The sequence below is a fragment of the Pygocentrus nattereri genome, chromosome 18, assembly GCF_015220715.1.
Source record: "Pygocentrus nattereri isolate fPygNat1 chromosome 18, fPygNat1.pri, whole genome shotgun sequence".
NCBI classification, from domain to species: domain Eukaryota; kingdom Metazoa; phylum Chordata; class Actinopteri; order Characiformes; family Serrasalmidae; genus Pygocentrus; species Pygocentrus nattereri.
The window spans coordinates 21,060,477-21,080,527 of NC_051228.1; the positions used below are offsets into that span (position 1 = coordinate 21,060,477).

At 42.6% G+C, this 20,051-nt stretch overlaps 2 protein-coding genes and 1 pseudogene across 2 annotated transcripts; 1 reads left to right on the top strand and 2 right to left on the bottom strand.

Annotated features, from left to right (window-relative positions):
* Window positions 1–2,357: 2,357 nt before the first annotated feature.
* On the bottom strand, window positions 2,358–11,951 carry LOC119266019 (annotated as a pseudogene).
* A 996-nt stretch (window positions 11,952–12,947) lies between these two features.
* Window positions 12,948–15,300, top strand: LOC108427228 (phospholipase A2, minor isoenzyme-like). Its single transcript, XM_017697224.2, has 4 exons — window positions 12,948–12,996; window positions 14,492–14,642; window positions 14,837–14,970; window positions 15,092–15,300. Exons 1-4 carry the CDS (start codon window positions 12,948–12,950, stop codon window positions 15,208–15,210), a joined length of 453 nt encoding a protein of 150 aa, XP_017552713.1. The 3' UTR covers window positions 15,211–15,300.
* A 458-nt stretch (window positions 15,301–15,758) lies between these two features.
* LOC108427227 lies at window positions 15,759–17,897 on the bottom strand. The gene is made up of 3 exons (XM_017697223.2): window positions 17,815–17,897; window positions 17,690–17,745; window positions 15,759–17,610 (listed from the first exon to the last, which is right to left on the bottom strand). Exons 1-3 carry the CDS (start codon window positions 17,889–17,891, stop codon window positions 16,529–16,531), a joined length of 1,215 nt encoding a protein of 404 aa, XP_017552712.2. The 5' UTR covers window positions 17,892–17,897; the 3' UTR covers window positions 15,759–16,528.
* Window positions 17,898–20,051: the final 2,154 nt, after the last annotated feature.

Here is a 20,051-nt window from a genome sequence, read left to right on the forward strand (position 1 = left end):
AACCTCCACATAAAGCTTTACATTATGTGAAGGTTCTTTAGACTTACAAGGTTCTTCACACTCTCAGATCTCTTTAGAAACTTGGTTTCTCTAGCCATGCTGTGGAAGCTCCCCTTGGATCCCAACAGAACCATTTGTGCACAGCAATATTGAGGTTATGACAAAAAAAAAAAAACACACACACACTATATATATATATATATATATATATATATATATATATATATATATATATATATATATATATATGTATATATAAAATAGTGTGTGTGTGGTTTTTTGTCATTATATACACACACAGCTCCAAAAAAAAAAAAAAAAAAAGGGAACACTCAAATAACACAACCTAGATCTGAATGAATGAAATATTCTCATTGAATACTTTGTTCTGTGCAAAGTTGAATGTGCTGGCAACAAAATCACAAAGATCATCAATGGAAATCAAATTTATTAACAAATGGAGGCCTGGATTTGGAGTCACACACAAAATTAAAGTGGAAAAACACACGACAGGCTGCTCCAACTTTGATGTAATGTCCTTAAAACAAGTCAAAATGAGGCTCAGTATTGTGTGTGGCCTCCACGTGCCTGTATGACCTTCCTACAATGCCTGGGCATGCTCCTGATGAGGTGGTGGATGGTCTCCTGAGGGATCTCCTCCCAGACCTGGACTAAAGCATCCGCCAACTCCTGGACAGTCTGTGAGCACAACCCCCATCTGTGGACGTCAGGCCCTCATACCGTCCTCATGGAGTCGGTTTCTAACCGTTTGTGCAGACATGCACATTTGTGGCCTGCTGGAGGTCATTTTACAGGGCTCTGGCAGTGCTCCTCCTGTTCCTCCTTGCACAAAGGCAGAGGTAGCGGTCCTGCTGCTGGGTTGTTTTACCTGAGTATTGTTGCTGACCATGTCTATCCCTTTACGACCACAGTGAACCCATCTTCTGATGGCTACTTCCAGCAGGATAATGCACCATGTTACAAAGCTCATGATCTCAAACTGGTTTCTTGACCATGACCATGAGTTCACTGTAGTCCAGTGGCCTCCACAGTCACCAGATCTCAATCCAATAGAGCACCCTTGGGATAGGATGGAACGGGAGATTCACATCAGATGTGCTGCCAACAAATCTGCAGCAACTGCGTGATGTTATCATGTCAATACAGACCAAAATCTCTGAGGAATGTTTCCAACACCTTGTTGAAAGTATGCCACAAAGACTTAAGGCAGTTCTGAAGGCAAAAGGGGGTCCAACCTTTACTAGCAAGGTGTACCTAATAAAGTGACCAGTGGGTGTATATTTTCATTTTGTGAAACTGAGGAGATAGTATTGGTCCTTCTCAGGTCAAAGCTGGATAGCAAAATGAAAACTGCAATATAAACAAAACAAATTGCAATGAATATAAAATATATAAGAAACTAATGAGTCTCATCGGACAGAATTATTTAGGTTAAGCAATCATAACTGATGCCAAGTTTTTAGGTTAACCAATAATAATGACAGAATGATGACATTTTTAGCTAAACTAATGACAACCAATGACACATTTAATCAACAAATGACAGAAAAAGTTAGATTAACCAATGACAACCAATGGAGGATAACCAAAGACAGCTGATGACTTATTAGAAGCCTATCAGAGTAACACATGAAAAATAGATCTATGAAAACCAGAGTGTTAGTGCATCACTGTGAAAATGAGACCTAAATCCATGAAAACCAATGACCTCTGTTAGAGTCCTGTCATGACAGCACATTAGTATGAATGTGTAGGACTGAGTGTAGCGTGGAGGCAGGTAAACACAAAGATTTAATAGTGCCGCTTAAGAGTCCATGCAGGCACCATTATCATTAGGAGAGTGAGGGCCTGCAGGTGAGGCCTTCTGCACAGCTGGAAAAAAAAAAAATAAATAAATAAATAAGGGAATGCAGGCTTAATGCTTAAAACAAGCAAAATTCTCCCATAATATAGAATAAGACACCTTTGCTAGATAAAATTGCTTAAAACAAGTAAATGAATAGTATGTTGAGTAATCTAATAATGTGCATGTATAGACATCTATATTGATTGCACTTGCCATGATATCACTTTTTACATTTACAGCATTTAGCAGGTGCTCTTATCCAGCGCGACTTACAAGAAGTGCTTTGTCAGCCTAGCGAGAGCATCTTTGCTAGTTACCAGTAGCTTAGAGAGAAAGAGTCCTGAGCTCAGATACTGATAGAAACAAAACGTCACTGCAGACACCAAGAGAAAAACGAGAGTTGAACACAGAGCCATTCAATGCACTACAATAACAATAAGATACAATACAATAAACAGTGCAGTACAATAAAATAAGTGCAGCATATAATTCAAAGTTCATTTAAGTGCTGTTTGAAGACAGCAAGAGACTCTGCTGTTTGGATAGCCAGTGGGAGTTCATTCCACCACCTGGGTGCCAGTACAGAGAACATTCTCGACGCTTGTCTTCCGTGCACCTTGAAGGATGGCGGGTCAAGCTGAGCTGCACATGAAGGGCTTGTGGTACAGTTTGAGAATTCACCATTGCCATCAAGTAGGTAGGGGCTGGTCCATTTTTGGCTTTGTAAGCAAGCTTTAGGGATTTAAATCTGATGCATACAGCTACAGGAAGCCAGTGAAGGGAGCGCAGCAGTGGGGTGACGTGGCTGAACTTGGGCAGATTGAAGACGAGTCGTGCTGCTGCATTCTGGATGAGTTGCAGAGGCTTGATGGCCTGCATGGGAAGACCAGCCAAGAGCGAGTTGCAGTAGTCAAGCCTTGAGATGACAAGAGACTGCACTAGCACCTGGGTGGCCTCTTGGGTGAGGAAGGGTCCGATCCTTCGGATGTTGTACAGGAGATACCTGCATGACCGAGTCAGGTTCGCGATGTGAGTCGAAAATGATAACTGGCCATCCAGAGTCACACCAAGACTTCTTGCCTCTACAGATGGAACAATCAGGGAGTTCTTGAATGAGATGGCAAGATCATGATGAGGACCTGTAGTTGCAGGGATGAATATCAGCTCAGTCTTGCTGGGATTGAGCTTCAGGTGGTGGGCTGCCATCCATGTAGAGATGTCAGACAGGCATGCCGAGATACGACTGGAAACCTGTGTGTCAGAGGAAGAGAAAGAAAACATTAGTTGAGGGTCATCAGCATAACAGTGATAAGAAGCCATGAGAAGATATTACATCACCAAGAGAGCTAGTGTAAAGAGAAAAGAGGAGCCAGGACCGAGCCTTGGGGGATGCCAGTGGAGAGTCTGTGAACCCTCTCAATGTTACCTGATAAGAGCGATCCTCCAGATAGGACTTTAACCACTTCCACGCATAACCAGTGATTCCGAGGTTGGTGAGGATGTCCAGAAGGATTGTATGGCTAACTCAAAAGCTGCTGAGAGATCAAGACAGAAGACAATTCGGCTGATCTTGCAGATTGGAGGTTCTCCATCACTGTGATGTGGGCAGTTCCTGTAGAGTGTGCTGGTTTGAAGCCAGACTGGTTGGGGTCTTTGAGCTGGTTCTGCATGAGAAAGAAAAAGTTGATTATAGACTGCACATTCAAGAACTTTTGAAAGGAAAGAAAGAAGTGATACCAGTCTGTAGTAGTTGACAGCTGTCAAGCATGGGTTTCTTCAAGATGGGGAGTACTCTTGCAGTCTTGAAAGTTGATGGAACTTCACCTGATGCCAAGGACTTGATGAGAAACGTGATTAAGGGCAATAGGTCCTCAGAGATTGACAAACAATGCAGAGGGGATGGGATCCAGTGGGCAGGTGGTTGGGTTACTGGATTTGATCAGTTGAAGGACAGCATCTGTGGAAAGAGAAGAAAGAGTTTAAGGGATTGAGAACAAGATGATGCAGTCTAGTGGAAGGTGTGGGGACAGAATCCGTCTTTTCTCTCGATCAACCTTCTCCTCAAAAGAAGGAGACAAAATCCTCAGGGGTGAGAGAACAGGGTGCAGGGGGAGGAGGAGGATTGAGAAGAGAGGAGAAAATGTTGAAGAGCTTGCATGGATCACATGCTGATGCTTCCAGTTTCCCTTTGTAAAATGATGACTTTGCAGCAGTAGCTTCAAGTGAGAACTTGGAAAGGAGAGATTAATAAGAGTGAAGATCCGAGTCAAGCTGGGTTTTCCTCCACCTTCTCTCAGCCTTCCTTAGATCTTGTTGGTTGCTGCGCAGGACACCTGCCAGCCAGGGGGCAGGTGGGGAAGATCTTGCTGGCCTGGAGGAGAGAGGACACAAGTTTAATTGCAGAGGAGAGTGAAGAAAGGAAAGCATCCGTAGCCATGTTCAGTGAGAGAGAGGAAGATGAGTCAGGATGGTTGAAGTGAAAGATGAGGAAGGAGTGGAGTGCAAGTTGTGCCGAGAAGAGGAGTACAAAGGGATGTAATGAACAGGATTAACAGGGAGGGTGAGTGACAAAGATAGGAAATGGTGATCAGAGCGATGCATGGGAGTTACTGTCACATCCAGCACAGAGATAGGTCTGGTGAATATCAGATCCAAAGCATTGCCTGCTCTGTGCATCGGAGGAGTCTCGTTGAGAATGAGGTTGAAGGATGATAGCAGTGGTGTTACGTCCCCATAGTTAAGCCTAGGGGAAAAGGGGCCAGTAACATATGGTTTTGATGTGATGCTTGTAACACGAACCGGGAAGGACCAAGACACAACACGTTCAGCGTCTTACGTGCTGTTTATTTCACACTGCACCGGGGACAAGTGAGTGAAATCCTCCCCTCAAACCAACAGCCACCAATATTTACAATATTTATATTTCAAAATAAACACTAAATGGACTTCTGGACCCAGATGGCACCAAAGGAAAGAATCAAAACCAACGAAAAATAAAGCTACCCTAGTTCGTTGCCTATTGAAAAACAAAACACTGACTGCACTAGTCTCCCCAACACAAAACCGAAATACACGGGTTGGTGCCCGCCCCTTACCTAGGGTGTCTATACATAGGGCCGCTACGTGACGTAATATGTATGAGCGCGCCCCTCTACCCTGTCCAGAACCCCAAGAAAACGCAGCAGCGAGAGAGAGAGAGAGAGAGAGAGAGAGAGAGAGAGAGAGAGAGAGAGAGAGAGAGAGAGAGAGAGAGAGAGAGAGAGAGAGAGAGAGAGAGAGAGAGAGAGAGAGAGAGAGAGAATACAAAAAAAAACAGACTATCAGTGCCAGGAACTTAAGCTTGCACTAGGCCACATCAATAACCCGACACACAACACAGTCCCGTGAACACGGAACAGCTTAGACTCCAGGGATAACGCCAAACTCCTCGAGCTTTGCCGGTCTTCTTTTAAATTCCAAGTCCCTCCTCCAGGTCCTGAAATCTGGATGATGATTGGCCGCAGTGTTGGACGGGTCCTCTGACGATGACTGACACTGCAGCCAACCTGTAGAGATAAGGAACAAACGAGGGAGGGGACATACCGGCGAGCAAGCACGAAAAGGGAGAGGGACTAGTAAAGAGAAAGAAAATAACACCAGCCAGAAAAGCCCCCCCCCTTTTCAGGCCCAACACGTAACACGCCCACCCCAAAGAGCCAACCTGTTGGCGACAAAAACAAACAAAACAAAACAAAAAACCCGGAAACAGTTACACCCTAGACAGTGCATCAGCAATTACATTGTCAGCTCCTTTCTTGTATCTAACATCCAGGTTATAGTCCTGTATAATCAGAAACCATCTCATCAGCCGACGGTTTTGGTTGTACATCCGAGACAAAAACACAAGGGGATTATGATCAGTGAATGTTACCATAGGCAAAGAACTTGAACCTACATAGACCTCAAAATATTGAAATGCTAACACATTCTTTCTCAATGGTGAAGTACCCAAGTTGATGTTTGTTGAATTTTCGAGAAAAATAACAGACAGGGTGATCCACCCCCTTTTCATCCTCCTGGAGTAGCACAGCTCCAGCCCCAACCCCACTCGCATCGACCTCCAATTTAAAAGGCTTGGCAAAATCAGGGGCTCCAAGCACAGGAGCAGAACACAACAAGGCTTTAATATTGTTGAAAGCCTCTTGGCATACAGGTGTCCAACTGAAAGAGGATGAGGGACTCAATAAAGCAGTCAGGGGTTCAGCCACAGTAGAAAAATTTCTACAAAAACTGCGGTAATAGCCAACCATCCCTAAAAAGCGTCGTAACTCACGTCTCGTTTCGGGAGGGGGGAACTGAATAATGGCTGTAATTTTCTCCTCTAGAGGTCGGACTTGTCCATGACCAATCTGTTTACCCAGGTAGGATATAGTAGCCTGAGCAAATTCACATTTAGCTAGATTCAGTGTTAGATTGGCCTCTGCCAACCGCTTAAAGACAGTTTCCAGTGAATCCAAGTGGCTTCTCCAGTCCATGGACCATACGACTACATCATCTAAGTAAGCAGTACAGTTGGGAACATCAGCAAAAACAGTATTTACCAACCTCTGAAAAGTAGCAGGTGCATTTTTGAGGCCAAATGGCATAACAGAGTATTGTAGAAACATGTCAGGAGTAACAAAAGCTGATAACTCAGAAGCTCTAGCAGTTAACGGAACTTGCCAATATCCTTTTAGCAGGTCCAATTTGGTCACAAAATGAGCAGAACCAACATTATCAACACAGTCGTCAATCCGCGGCAAAGGAAATGAGTCTGAGACTGTTACGGCATTTAGTTTCCTGTAATCTGTACATAACCTAAACGTGCCATCAGGTTTTGGCACTAGCAAACAAGGTGAGCTCCAGGGACTACAACTGGATACAGCTAACTTATGCTCCAACAAATATTCCACTTCTTTACGCATTATTTCCCGTTTTGTAGCGTTAACCCGATAAGCATGTTGCTTTATTGGATGATCAGTTTTCACTTGAATATCATGGTGAAGAACACTGGTTTGTTTAGGTACATCACAAAAAAGAGATGGATACTGGGTAATCAAGGCTATAAGGTCTTCTTGTTGGGGACGTGGCAAGTGTCCTACCAAAGTTGAGTCAGGGGAATCTAGCTTGGACAGTAGTTCTGAATTTGGCAGCCTAGCTTCTAATCGGGCAGTAGAACGGAATTCTAACCCGTCATTCTCATCAAGTAATCTGTTATAGGCTGATACAGACACTACAGCTGTAGCCACAGGGCTGTGTGCTATCTCGGGATCAATGCCTTTCCCTGGAGAGGTCTCCTGCTCATAGTACGGTTTTAACATGTTTATATGACAGACTCGGGACTTACGTCTACGATCAGGAGTGCTGACAACATAATCAACCTCGCTCAGTTTTTCTTTGATAACATATGGGCCAGTAAACCTGGAAGACATAGTGGAGCCAGGGACAGGTAGAAGTACCAAGACTTTGTCTCCGACAGTGAACTCACGGACTACGTTTTTTTTTATCATATGAATGCTTCATTTTTGTCTGTGATTTGCAAAGCATATCTTTGGCCAGGGTACAAGCCCGGTGCCAGCGCTCACGAAAGGAACTGACAATCTAAAACATTCATGTGTACGTTGGGTAGGTCAACTTCAAAAGACTCTTTAAGTACCTTCATTGGCCCACGTATTGAATGTCCAAAAACCAATTCGGCTGGACTAAACTGCAAAGACTCCTGCTTAGCTTCTCGGGCAGCAAATAAAACTAACGGCACCCCCTCATCCCAGTCCTTCTCGCTGTCGAAACAATACTTCCGCAACATTGACTTTAAGGACTGATGAAATCGCTCTAGCGCTCCCTGTGACTCAGGATGGTAAGGGCTGGACATTTCATGTTTAACTTTCAATAACTGCATAACCTGAGCAAAAAGTTTAGAAGTGAAGTTGGATCCTTGATCTGTTTGTATTACTCTTGGGAGGCCAAAGGTAGTGAAGAATTTAATTAGAGCCTTTACAACGGTCTGAGCTGTGATTCTGCGCAATGGTACTGCCTCTGGAAACCGTGTGGCAGCACACATGATAGTCAACAGGAACTGGTTACCATTTCTTGTTTTAGGTAGAGGGCCAACACAATCAATTAAAACTCTTTCAAATGGTTCACTCATCACAGGGATAGGGTGCAGGGGAGCAGGAGGGATGCTTTGGTTTGGTTTGCCCACCATCAGACAGGTTTTGCACGACCGACAGTAACTCACTACATCCTTGCGCAAAGCAGGCCAAAAGAAATGTTTTAAGACACGTGAGTACGTCTTGGTGATTCCTAAATGTCCTGACCAAGGATGGTCGTGAGCTACACTCAATACTAAAGTCCGAAACACAGAAGGAACGACAATCTGGTGAACTGCGTCTTGTACGGCTGCTTGAGGGGCCCATTTGCGCATTAATATGTCATTGTCTAAAAAGAAAGCTACCTGCTTTTTCTCAATATCCTCACGGTCACACACAGAAAGAAAGCATTTAGCCAAACTGCCATCAAGTTTTTGAGCTGAAATGAGTTCTTTTCGAGTAACACCGGTTGGGGATGAAGGTGACATCTCTACTACATCCTTTGTAGTAGTGGCTGGTGGGGGAGAAACGAACGGTTCATTGCGAGCTAAGAAAGTCAGAAAGGTCGACTACATCCGCCGTGCGTTTAGCCTGGGCCCTTGTAACTGCACAGGCGGGGAAGACATCTGAAAACCTTTCCCTCAGCTCATCTGTGAAAGTATGAGTACTAGGCGTGCTGGAAACCACTAAAGGTGGAACAACCCTTTCGCCAGCTAGATCATTACCGAGAATAAAGTCCACACCTTTAACAGGTAACTCCTGCCTAATCCCAACTCGTACAGTACCGGTTACTAGGTCAGAACGTAAGTGAACATCATGTAGGGGCACTTGAACGTAACTCATTTCTAAACCCTGGCAAAGAGCATATGAACCAGTAAAGGATTCAGCGGACAACGGCAAAACATCTTCACGAATGAACGACTGCGCAGCCCCAGTGTCACGTAGTATGACAATGGGCTGGCCACATTCATCCGTGTGAGACTCGGACACGGTACCAGTAAAGATAAAAGGCCGGTAACATTCATCAGGGGTTACGGCCGCTTCTGGAGAAACTGCCTTCACAAACCCCACCCCTTTTGGCTGTGATCTTTTCTCCTGGCGCTCCTGTTTACGTTTTAGGGCATAACACTCGCTAGCTATGTGTCCTGGTTTGTGGCAGTAATAACACTCCACCGAGGCCAAGTTACGGTTTGGTGATCGGGTTTTGCGAGGCTGGCTGGTCTTAAGACTTGTGTCATTTGTATTCCATGAGCTCGGCTTCAAAACGAAACTACTTTTGTGCGTTAAAACAAATTCATCAGCGAGTACTGCAGCCTGAGAGAGAGTGGTTACTTTGCATTCATTTAAATACACAGCAAGGCGATCGGGCAGGCAGTTTTTAAAATCCTCGAGCAGCATAAGTTCTCTTAACGACTCCTGGTCTGTCACTTTGCTAGCCATAACCCATTTATCAAACAAAACACACTTCTCCCGTGCAAATTCGACATAGGACTGAACAGGTGCTTTTCTAAAGCCTCTAAATTTCTGACGGTAAGCTTCAGGTACAAGTTCATAAGCACGTAGGATGGCTGCTTTTACTACGTCATAATCCATGCTGTCAGTTAGTGAGAGAGAAGAACATACCTCTTGTGCTTTTCCCACGAGCTTGCATTGGAGAAGCAGTGTCCAATACTCTTTAGGCCACTTCAATGATATAGCGATACGCTCAAAGATACTGAAATAAGTATCGACTTCAGCTTCTCTGAAAGGAGGCACGAGGGCTATGTGTTTTGCGATGGCAAATACAGGGCGCGATTCCTCCACACTCTCAGGCCTAGTAGGACGAAGAGGGGCAGGCTCTGGGTCAGAAAAAGGCACAGGAAGCGAGTCCAGCTCGGTATGGGGTTGTGGGGTAAACTCCTTCACCCTCAATTCTAATTCCCGCAGTCTAATCTCCTTTTCCATGTCCAGCTCCATTCGTCGAATTGACAGCTTGAGCTCCATCTCTGCCCGCCTTTGCTCTGCCCTCTCCTCTCGTTCCAGTTCCCACCTAGTTACGGGCTCTCTCATACGGGCCTCGTCCCGAAACTCGGACGACCCTGCAGAGAGCGGGTCAAACCGTGGTAACGATGCAAGATGTTTAGGAGACACTACCACGGCCGCCCCATCCGCCGAAACAGGGGACATCGGCGGCTCTGAGCGGAGGTATCAGCAGCCAGAGGCAAAACACGCAGCTCAACAAGCCTGTCCATAACGAGTTGTTTTATTTCTCTTTTCACTAAATGTCTGGGTACCAAAATATTAAAATGTGTAGCTATCTGTAGCAAATCATCCTTTCTACAGGTATCCAAATTCTCTAGAGAGGGAGCACTCAAAAAGGAAGCTAAATCAAACCGCTGAGCCATAACAGATATATAGACACTGCGTTCCAATGGCAAAGCAAGCAACCCGGTCCACACTACACACACACACTCACATCAGACCATAAACAAAACACAGGGATTAAAGATCCCGGACGAGCCCCCACATGTTACGACCCCTTAGTTAAGCCTAGGGGAAAAGGGGCCAGTAACATATGGTTTTGATGTGATGTTTGTAACACGAACCGGGAAGGACCAAGACACAACACGTTCAGCATCTTACGTGCTGTTTATTTCACACTGCACCGGGGACAAGTGAGTGAAATCCTCCCCTCAAACCAACAGCCACCAATATTTACAATATTTATATTTCAAAATAAACACTAAATGGACTTCTGGACCCGGACGGCGCCAAAGGAAAGAAATAATCAAAACCAACGAAAAATAAAGCTACCCTAGTTCGTTGCCTATTGAAAAACAAAACACTGACTGCACTAGTCTCCCCAACACAAAACCGAAATACACGGGTTGGTGCCCGCCCCTTACCTAGGGTGTCTATACATAGGGCCGCTACGTGATGTAATATGTATGAGCGCGCCCCTCTACCCTGTCCAGAACCCCAAGAAAACACAGCAGCGGCGAGCGAGAGAGCGAGCGAGCGAGCGAGAGAGAGAGATAATACAAAAAAAAAAACAGACTATCAGTGCCAGGAACTTAAGCTTGCACTAGGCCACATCAATAACCCGACACACAACACAGTCCCGTGAACACGGAACAGCTTAGACTCCAGGGATAACGCCAAACTCCTCGAGCTTTGCCGGTCTTCTTTTAAATTCCAAGTCCCTCCTCCAGGTCCTGAAATCTGGATGATGATTGGCCGCAGTGTTGGACGGGTCCTCTGACGATGACTGACACTGCAGCCAACCTGTAGAGATAAGGAACAAACGAGGGAGGGGACATACCGGCGAGCAAGCACGAAAAGGGAGAGGGACTAGTAAAGAGAAAGAAAATAACACCAGCCAGAAAAGCCCCCCCCCCCTTTTCAGGCCCAACACGTAACAGTGGTAACAGGCAGGATGACTGCAGCTTGTCTGATGGCAGGTTGAAGTCTCCCAAGAGTATGAGTGGGGTTTCGTTGATGGAGAAAAGACTTAGTAGAGTGTCTAACTCAGCGATGAAGTAGCCTAGAGGAGAGGGAGGATGATAAAGAACAATAATGTGAAGTTTAGTGGGGAAAGATACAGTGACAGCATGATACTCGAAGGAGGAAATTGAAAGATGAGAAAAAGCAAGTGGAGTGAAACGCCATTTTCGAGACAAGAGCAAACCTGTGCCACCACCCCTGCCAGACTGCCGTGGGGAACGGGAGAGGTGAAAGGCAGAGGACAGTGCTGTTGGAGTTGTTGAGTTCATGGGGGTGATCCAGGTCTCTATCAGTGCCAGGAAGTGCAGCGAATGGAAGGATGAAGGGCTGAAATGAAGTCTGTCTTCTGCAGAGCTGATTGGCAATACCAGAGCACACCTGCAACCCTGGTCTGACGAACGTGGGGGATAGATGAGGTTTCTAGAATTACTGGTCCTGTAATGAGTAGTTCTACATGATCTGTGGGATGAGTAAACAGGTATTGTAAAGCACATGATGGAAGCAGTAATTAGGACATAAAAGGTAATGAAAGATAGTAAAGCAATACTTAGCCAAGTTAAGGAGATGCATCTCAGTTGATGAATTAGAGCTGCTACAGACAAGTTGTCTGTACAACAACACCTCAATTTATCAGCCTTGTGACTGATAGTCCAGCCCCTTAAGTTCACACCTTTCACTAACCTGAAACCACACCTGAAACTAGTAATTACAATTAAGCACTAGGTACAAGACAGCCATGTAACTAACAGTCCAAGCTAGAGAAAATCTTAACTCAGAGCCTACCTTTACCATCAGAAGACAAGCACACTGATTCTTGCAGGGAACACCTCCTCAATTTATCAGCCTTGTGACTGATAGTCCGGCCCCTATAGTTCACACCTTTCACTAACCCGAAACCACACCTGAAACTATAATTACAATTATTAAGCACTAGGTACAAGACAGCCTTGAAATAACAGTCCAAGCTAGAGAAAATCTTAACTCAGAGCCTACCTTTACCAACTTTTTGCAGTGCGATCCTTTTTTAAGAATGTAGAGGCAAATAAACTCTTTCAAAAAGGTATTCATACAGTATATATTTAGGTATTTATAATATATATTTTCACTTCTCAAGATAAATTCTCAGAGAAGGTCTATACCCACACTATGTGAATACATTCCTTGAGGGCCATAGCACTGCACTTCAGTCTTCCCTGCTGTAATGCACCAGCTCTAAATATTTCAGCACCAATTATGCCTTGCAAAGAATAGCTTATTTTAAAGAAACTATATTTCCTACCAGTGCATATCATGTTGGGCTGTCATGATGTGAGATAAGGCAATGCTTGTCAGGCTGTGAGAGTTTCCATGTGTGGATCCATATGTGCGTTGAAATTTGCCTGCAGCTCTCTATGTTATCTGTGCCAGTTAAACATTTCAAGGTTGCGTTGAGGCTACATAATGAGAGCTGGCTGAAGGATGAGTCTGAGTCGATCTCTCCACTGGACACTATGAAAACCCTCCACACTGTGCTCCTGCTAGCCCTTGGCTTCACAGTCAGTAAGTGCCTTATTGCCTAACTTAGTGTCTTTTTATTAGAAGAGTCCAGAGCTCCACATACTGAGCCTAAACCATACTAAAGCAAAATGCAGTTCTGAAGCTTTTAGGTGAGCATACAAACTTTTGCATGTGCACCAAAAATGAATATGCTCACCAGAGACTTTCATGTGCACATGAGAAATGTTTATGTGTAGTGTCGGGAGCATGCTTTCTCATGAGCAAGCCAACTTCTCTGGTGTGCTTATATATGGGTCATTCTACCAGATATGTTCAAACTGTGGAGCCACAGCATATAAGATAATAATAAATAGATACAATATCTTCATTTAGTGGGTACATTTTTAATTGGGTATTGGGTAATTCTTAATGTGTGGAACATTAAACTTAAATTTGATGAAATTAAATTTAACTACCGAATCACACACTTTCAGCGAATAGAAAACTTTTGTTTTTTAAGGAATGCTATTATGATTTTATGTGTGTACAACTGCTTAAAGCTGTGTTTGCTAGTCATGTACTGGCTAGCACTTTTGAGTTATAAGGTAAAAATGTCACTACCCAGAAAGTCACTACTGAAACATTTGCTAGTTTCAGGAGTCTTATGAATGTTTTGGTAAGGACAAAATGGAATGTTTAATCATTTGGTTAAACACAATTAACATAATTAGAGTTATGGTGCAAGTGTAAAGTCCAAGTCATTTTAGAGTTGAAAGCACATTTTTTTGCACATGCAAAAGTGTTTAGGTCCTTTCTAAGTAAAAAAAAATAACACATCCTCTACAGGGAACAAATTGAAATATTCAGGTCATTTTATTGTACAATTTCTAACTACTATTTGCAGAGTTAAAAAAAAAGTACATAAGGTAGCCATAATTTTATATAATTATTTTATTATATATAAATAATATATTTGGGTGGTGGATCATTCTCACCACTGCTTTGACACTGACATGGTGGTAGCGTGTTAGTGTGTGCTGGTCCACCAACCAAAAATATCCAGTCCACAATGTACTGTGGGCAGCGTCCTGTGACCTCTGATGAAGGACACACTGTGCAGCAACAGCTATTGTCTCTATCTTTTCATCTATGAGGTAGACCAACAATGTAAGTGTGTGTAATAGGGCGGACAGTGAGCGGACACAGTGTTTAAAAACTCCAGCTACCACCACGTCGGTGTCACTGCATTTGTGGGTGTATATATATATATATATATATATATATATATATATATATATATATATATATATATAGAGAGAGAGAGAGAGAGAGAGAGAGATAGATAGATAGCAGGTAAGCTCTGTCTGCTGAGAGAATGTTAGTGCCATTGCAAGGAACCTGATTTTGGATTATCTGTTAAATAAATAAATAAATGAGAACCTGAGAAATTGCACTGTTAAACTGTTACTGTCTGTAACCTGATCCTAAGCACTGTGAACACTGTGAACTATCAAGTGTTTACCTTAATGAACAATGTATGTGTGCGTGTTTGGTTCAGCCCAGGCCTACCTTGACTACAGGGCTTTGTGGCAGTTCAGGGCTATGATCCTCTGCACCATGCCTGACAGCTGGCCAGTCCTAGATTACAGCGACTACGGATGCTATTGCGGCAAGGGCGGCTCAGGAACCCCTGTCGACGAGCTGGACAGGTCAGCGACCATGAACCCGGAAAAACTATATTGAATAATCTTTTGGAGAATGGATTTGCACCATTGTACACACTTAAAAAAGATGGTTCTTCTAGGCTTCTTTAGTTAAGGAAATTGTTCTATATAGATTCATGAATAGTCAAATTTATTTGAGCAAAAATAAAACCTCCTTAAATTCTCTCCCATGCCTACAGATGCTGTGAGGTTCATGACCACTGCTACAATGCTGCCATGCAGCATGATGCCTGCTGGACCATCCTGGACAATCCCTACACTGAGATCTATGCCTATCAATGTGACAAAGCCAATAAGAAGATCACCTGCAAAAGTAAGAGCTATTTTTTCATGTGGAATTTCATGTAGAATAAAGTACACGGTTTGTGGAAACAATTACATTTAAAGGGCCCATAATAAGAAAAATTTAATTTTAATTAATGAATCTTTCTCAGGCAACAACAATGAGTGTGAGATGTTCATCTGTGAGTGTGACAGGAAGGCTGCTGAGTGCTTTGCTGTTGCTGGCTACAATGAGGAGAATAAGCACTTGCCCAGCGATCGCTGCAAATGAACCCTGAGGCTGTACCACACAGAGCTCCAGAATGGACAGATATGAAACCCTTTTTGCATTAAGCAATAAATTCTGCATTAACAAGCATCAGTCATGATGCATTCTCTGGTGTCTGCTTCTTATTTTATACATTATACTTTCTCCATTATGATAATCATTCCTTTTGGTAGATTATGGCAAATACATAACGAATGCATTTACTGCATATCAAGCATGTTGACGATTAGATATTATTCAGTGCAAAGAACCAGTTTAGTCCTCCAGGAGTCAAGTTCTGAGAAAGTGTAAAACAAGTCTACAACAGTAGATTGGCATGAGATTTATACTTCTCCATCCGATCCAATTTTGAAAGGGGGGGGGGGGGGACAAAAAAATAAACACATTACACAAACTGCAACTTTTGCACAGGCCACATTTTATGTACCCTATGAGTACGGATTGACTGCTATGGTGTTCATTTTACAGAATTATTTTTACTTGCTTGACAGTCTTGATCTTAAAAGCATTCAATACAAAAATAAAAATAGTTGTACACGGTGCATGGGGGGTAACATTTGTATTCTTTTAATACAAAAACAGCAGTGAACCAATGCATTTAATGTTGACATGCAAGAACCAGAGCCATCAAGAAGAACCAGAGCGAAATGGCCAATAAGCTTAATTCTTTTTTAATGCTGAAGATTCAAACATGATACCATTCAAATGAGCAAGAACCTTGGTCAGGAACATGTGGCAATTGATGCGATACCCAGCGCTTCACCACCGAGTCAAAACAGTTCAGGCAAATGCCAGGTTGCAGGTTTGCAGTCACTGGGGTCACTTAGATTTTAAGCAAAGCTGTAGCTGGTTGACCACAACCTACTCAGAGATATATATGACCACAACCTAAGTTCAGAATCAGTAAGGCTTGGAGTAACCTGAAAATCTGAGGACCCACCTGCCCCTAGTGCTTCAAATAACTGCTGGTTGAGTAAAGAACCTACAGCAGAGGTTGGTTTGTCAGATGCTCTGCCATTGCAGAAGTCCAAAGTAGGTTGGGGTCCTTGGAGCAGACAGGAAGGCTCTGGATGGTGCACCACTTACTGAGCTGTACTGTTCAATATGTCCCACTTTGAAGCAAAGGGTGATAACCCATGGGATGCTCATTGAGCTTTGGGCCCCTCTATGGGGGGGGGGGGCCTAGGACATGACATGAGGGCTGAAGGTTTGGAAGCATGATCACTTTGGTGTTGAAATACAAATGGGGTTGGGGTGCTTTGGCAGTCAGTCATAGGGGGATAGTTGCTTGAGGCAGCCTGGCCATACCAAGTCACTGAATCTAAGTGTGGGAGAATTGCAAAACCTGAAACTTAAGAGGATCCACCCTATACCATTTAGCTCCTGAGCCAGTTGGAATTGAAGACATGTCCCTGGTCCCTAAACCCTCTCTTGGGAACATCAGCTTGGACTGGACTTGAGTCAGGGTGTCTCTTGACTGGGAAAATGAAGGAGTGCTCTTCCCCCGGGAAAAGATATACCGGCTAGAGGCCTGAGCATTGTATGATCCAGAAGCAGCTGTGGATTGAGCCCCATATCTGTCTTGACCCAAAGAGACAACAGAAGATGCTCTTGAAGTCTGGGATGGGATCATGAATTGGTTTGCTGGCTGGGTCAAAGATCCCACGATATACTCTCTAGGCTTGCTTTGAGATTGAGGTGGTGATGGAACCCTCGGCCTCCCTGTAGAGGTATACTGGCTTGAAGGTAGAGTGTGATGACCTCTATGGGTACCTTGATTCAGAGAGGTGGCAGAATACAATTTTGCTAAACTCCAAGATGATTGAGGCATGGGCTCATTTGGCTGGTTTGGGGTGCTTTCGTATGAAAATGGAGTCTGCCATCCTTTCAAAGTATATGAGCGAGAAGCTTCAGAGAGTTGAGCGCCATAGCGGTTCTGATTATAGGTAGGCATAAACGCATTTTCTGAACTCCGGGATTTGGCCACAGGCCTGGGCACATCTTGATTTCTGGCAGGATATTGGGAAGCAACATGTCCACAGTTGACAGACTTCCAGTTATTTGAAGCATACAAATATGGCTTTGACGGTGGGGTCCTGTAGCTTCCCTGACGCATAAGGGGATGACCATATTGGTTCTCTTTATGTAGGACAGGTTTACCAGAATCAGAAGTCTGAACTGAAACAGCACCATGCTGAGCAGTCTGGGACTTGGAGAGGGGCATGTGAATAATAGGGTCAAGTTCTACCCACTCAGAATTACCACTTAGAGTATTTCTGGATGGCAGCTCAGAAGGTTGGATTCTAGCTTTGTCAAAGTGGTTTTCAGGAGGAACACCAGACTCATTATTTGAGGCAACAGAATCTATAGGTTGCCAGTCACTGGTAGCTGGATTAGGTGGAACTGTGGAGGACAATAAGAAGTCACCTAGAATATAGACAATGATGACTTGGTTAGCTCTGAAAGATTTTTGAGATCTTACCACTAAATCCATCTGTATTCCCCAAGAGGATCAAACCCATAGAAAATGAACACAGTCTGCAACACAAAGAGACAGGATTTACACATGAATTAAATCCAAGAAACAAAGGGAAGTTGTATACATACCTCTTCCACTCCCATCCCATTTTTTTCAATATAAATGAGAGAAGACAAACTTCTAAAACACACACCACCCAAAACATTACAAAGACCACTAATCCTCCATTTGATTGTCCTTTTGAGCATTTTTTTTGTTAAAGAATTCTAATTAGCATCACCTGGTCACTTGTCACATGACAAATGACATCAAATTCTTTCTTGTGTGTCCCAGAGAAAATTTCCTGAAAAACAATGGGTCTCATTTAACAATATCTTTTAAAGTTTTTTCATAAATTTGTTGTTGAGAAAGGTCACAAGAAAAGGTTTACATCAGATTTGTCATGTGTTCTTAAACTATAGAACTGTTCTTAGTTTTGTGCTTTTGAGTGTGTGTAGATTCAATTTATACCTAAGAACAAATCCCAAATAAGAAAACATTAGGCCATGTCAGAATCTTTGTGAAAACTACATAAAAGGGTTTTAAGAAGAAATTTCTCCTGAAGAATGCATGGTGAATGAGGCCCAGTATTATTACATTTAATATAATTTTTCCAAATGTTTTGCTCAAAATTATTCTTGAGTGTCTCTTGAATGCATTCTTAAATATTTTATATTTTGTTTTGGTTGACTAGTCACAAATCTTTCTGTTTGCAGTGAAAGAAAAAATTGTGTTGGTTCAGCGTTCCAGAGCCTCCAGTAGTCCTTTGTTAAAAAATGTTGTTTACAATGTTATGTTTTTAAAAATTATGTCTAGAGGAGCTGTGTTTGTGCCCCAACCCTATCATCTTTAACTGCTTAGTCCAGATAATGACGATGAGTTGTGTTTGTCTCTTTAGGCATCATTTTTTTGGGGGAGGCAACATGTGGATATATCAGAAAAGTCAGAAAAGTCTAGTAAAAGTATATACTGATGCAAAAATATTTTGCTGCAATAAGTAGGTGGACATCAGGACAAAAGATTATGACACAAAGAGGCTTTTTGGAAGTGTGAACATTTATCTCTGTTCTCTAAAGGTATGAATGAGCATCTTAGTCTCAGTTGTTTTCTGTAAAAAAGGCTGTATTTGAATAACGTAATATGCTTTATAAGAGTTTCTGATGTTTTTTTTATTTATTTTATTTTTGTTTTTGCAACTGGCTATATCGTCTTGCTGGTGTACTATCACTTTAAGAAGACCTTAGCAGAACCTACACAGGTGAGGGCAATTTGTCTAGGTCTTCAAAATGAAGTAGGCTGAGAGAGTTGCTTCATGAACATTGAGGATTTTGTAATAGAATGAATATATACTTTTGCTAAACTTGTGTGACTTTTCAGCAGTGTGCAGGCAGTACCCTTCTACTATATATACATACATTTTATATATATATATATATATATATATATATATATATATATATATATATATATATATAAAGAATTAAACTATATTAAACCAGTTTAAACAGCCCATTGAACTACCTTTCTCATACATTTTTCAATATTCTCCAGTTGAAACAGTGACACAGTGACTAGATGTAAAACAAGCCTTTTTCTTGACTTTGTTAGGGATCATGTTAGATCCAACCCTTTTTGAGAGAATTAATTGTTACCCACCAGATTAAAGATGAGCAATATTTGATTTCATAATGCCAGCTACTGTCAAAAAATCCTGAATTTGTTAGAAGTGGTTTATGTTCTACTCTCCTTCAACAGTGCCAACAATCATAGTCACTATGGTGCTATAGCACATCAATGTGAACACTTCTCTAAAGAAGAAAAATTGGTGCAGCTAGAGTAGCTAAACAGATCGCTGTTGTCAGATCAAAACCTCATATCTCCAAAAGGATAACTTTACAGGAGAAGGAAAAAACTTACTCTACTTTTAATATAAGTCTATGGAACCAGACTTTTTCCCAGGCAAATTTGGGTAATTTCTGTTGGTCCTTTCATCATGAAATTTACGCACAATATATAACAACACAGGCATTTTCAAATTGTATCAAAAACTGAAAAATGACAAAAACGGAGATACAAGGTTTTATTTCGACAGCAGCGATACAACCGAGATTGAGAGTAGGCTCTCTCCCCGGACCTGCTGCCAAACCAGACACCAGACACCATTTAAACGAGAAAATGACAGGTTTATTTTCTTCAAACGCTCAAACAAGCTGGGTTGATGGCTTCAGGAATAAGCATTAGCCAGAAAAGAAACAAAACAATTAATGATTTCAAACTTACTGAACTAAAAACAAAAGACATATAGGCTGCCCTGCCTCCCTACCTT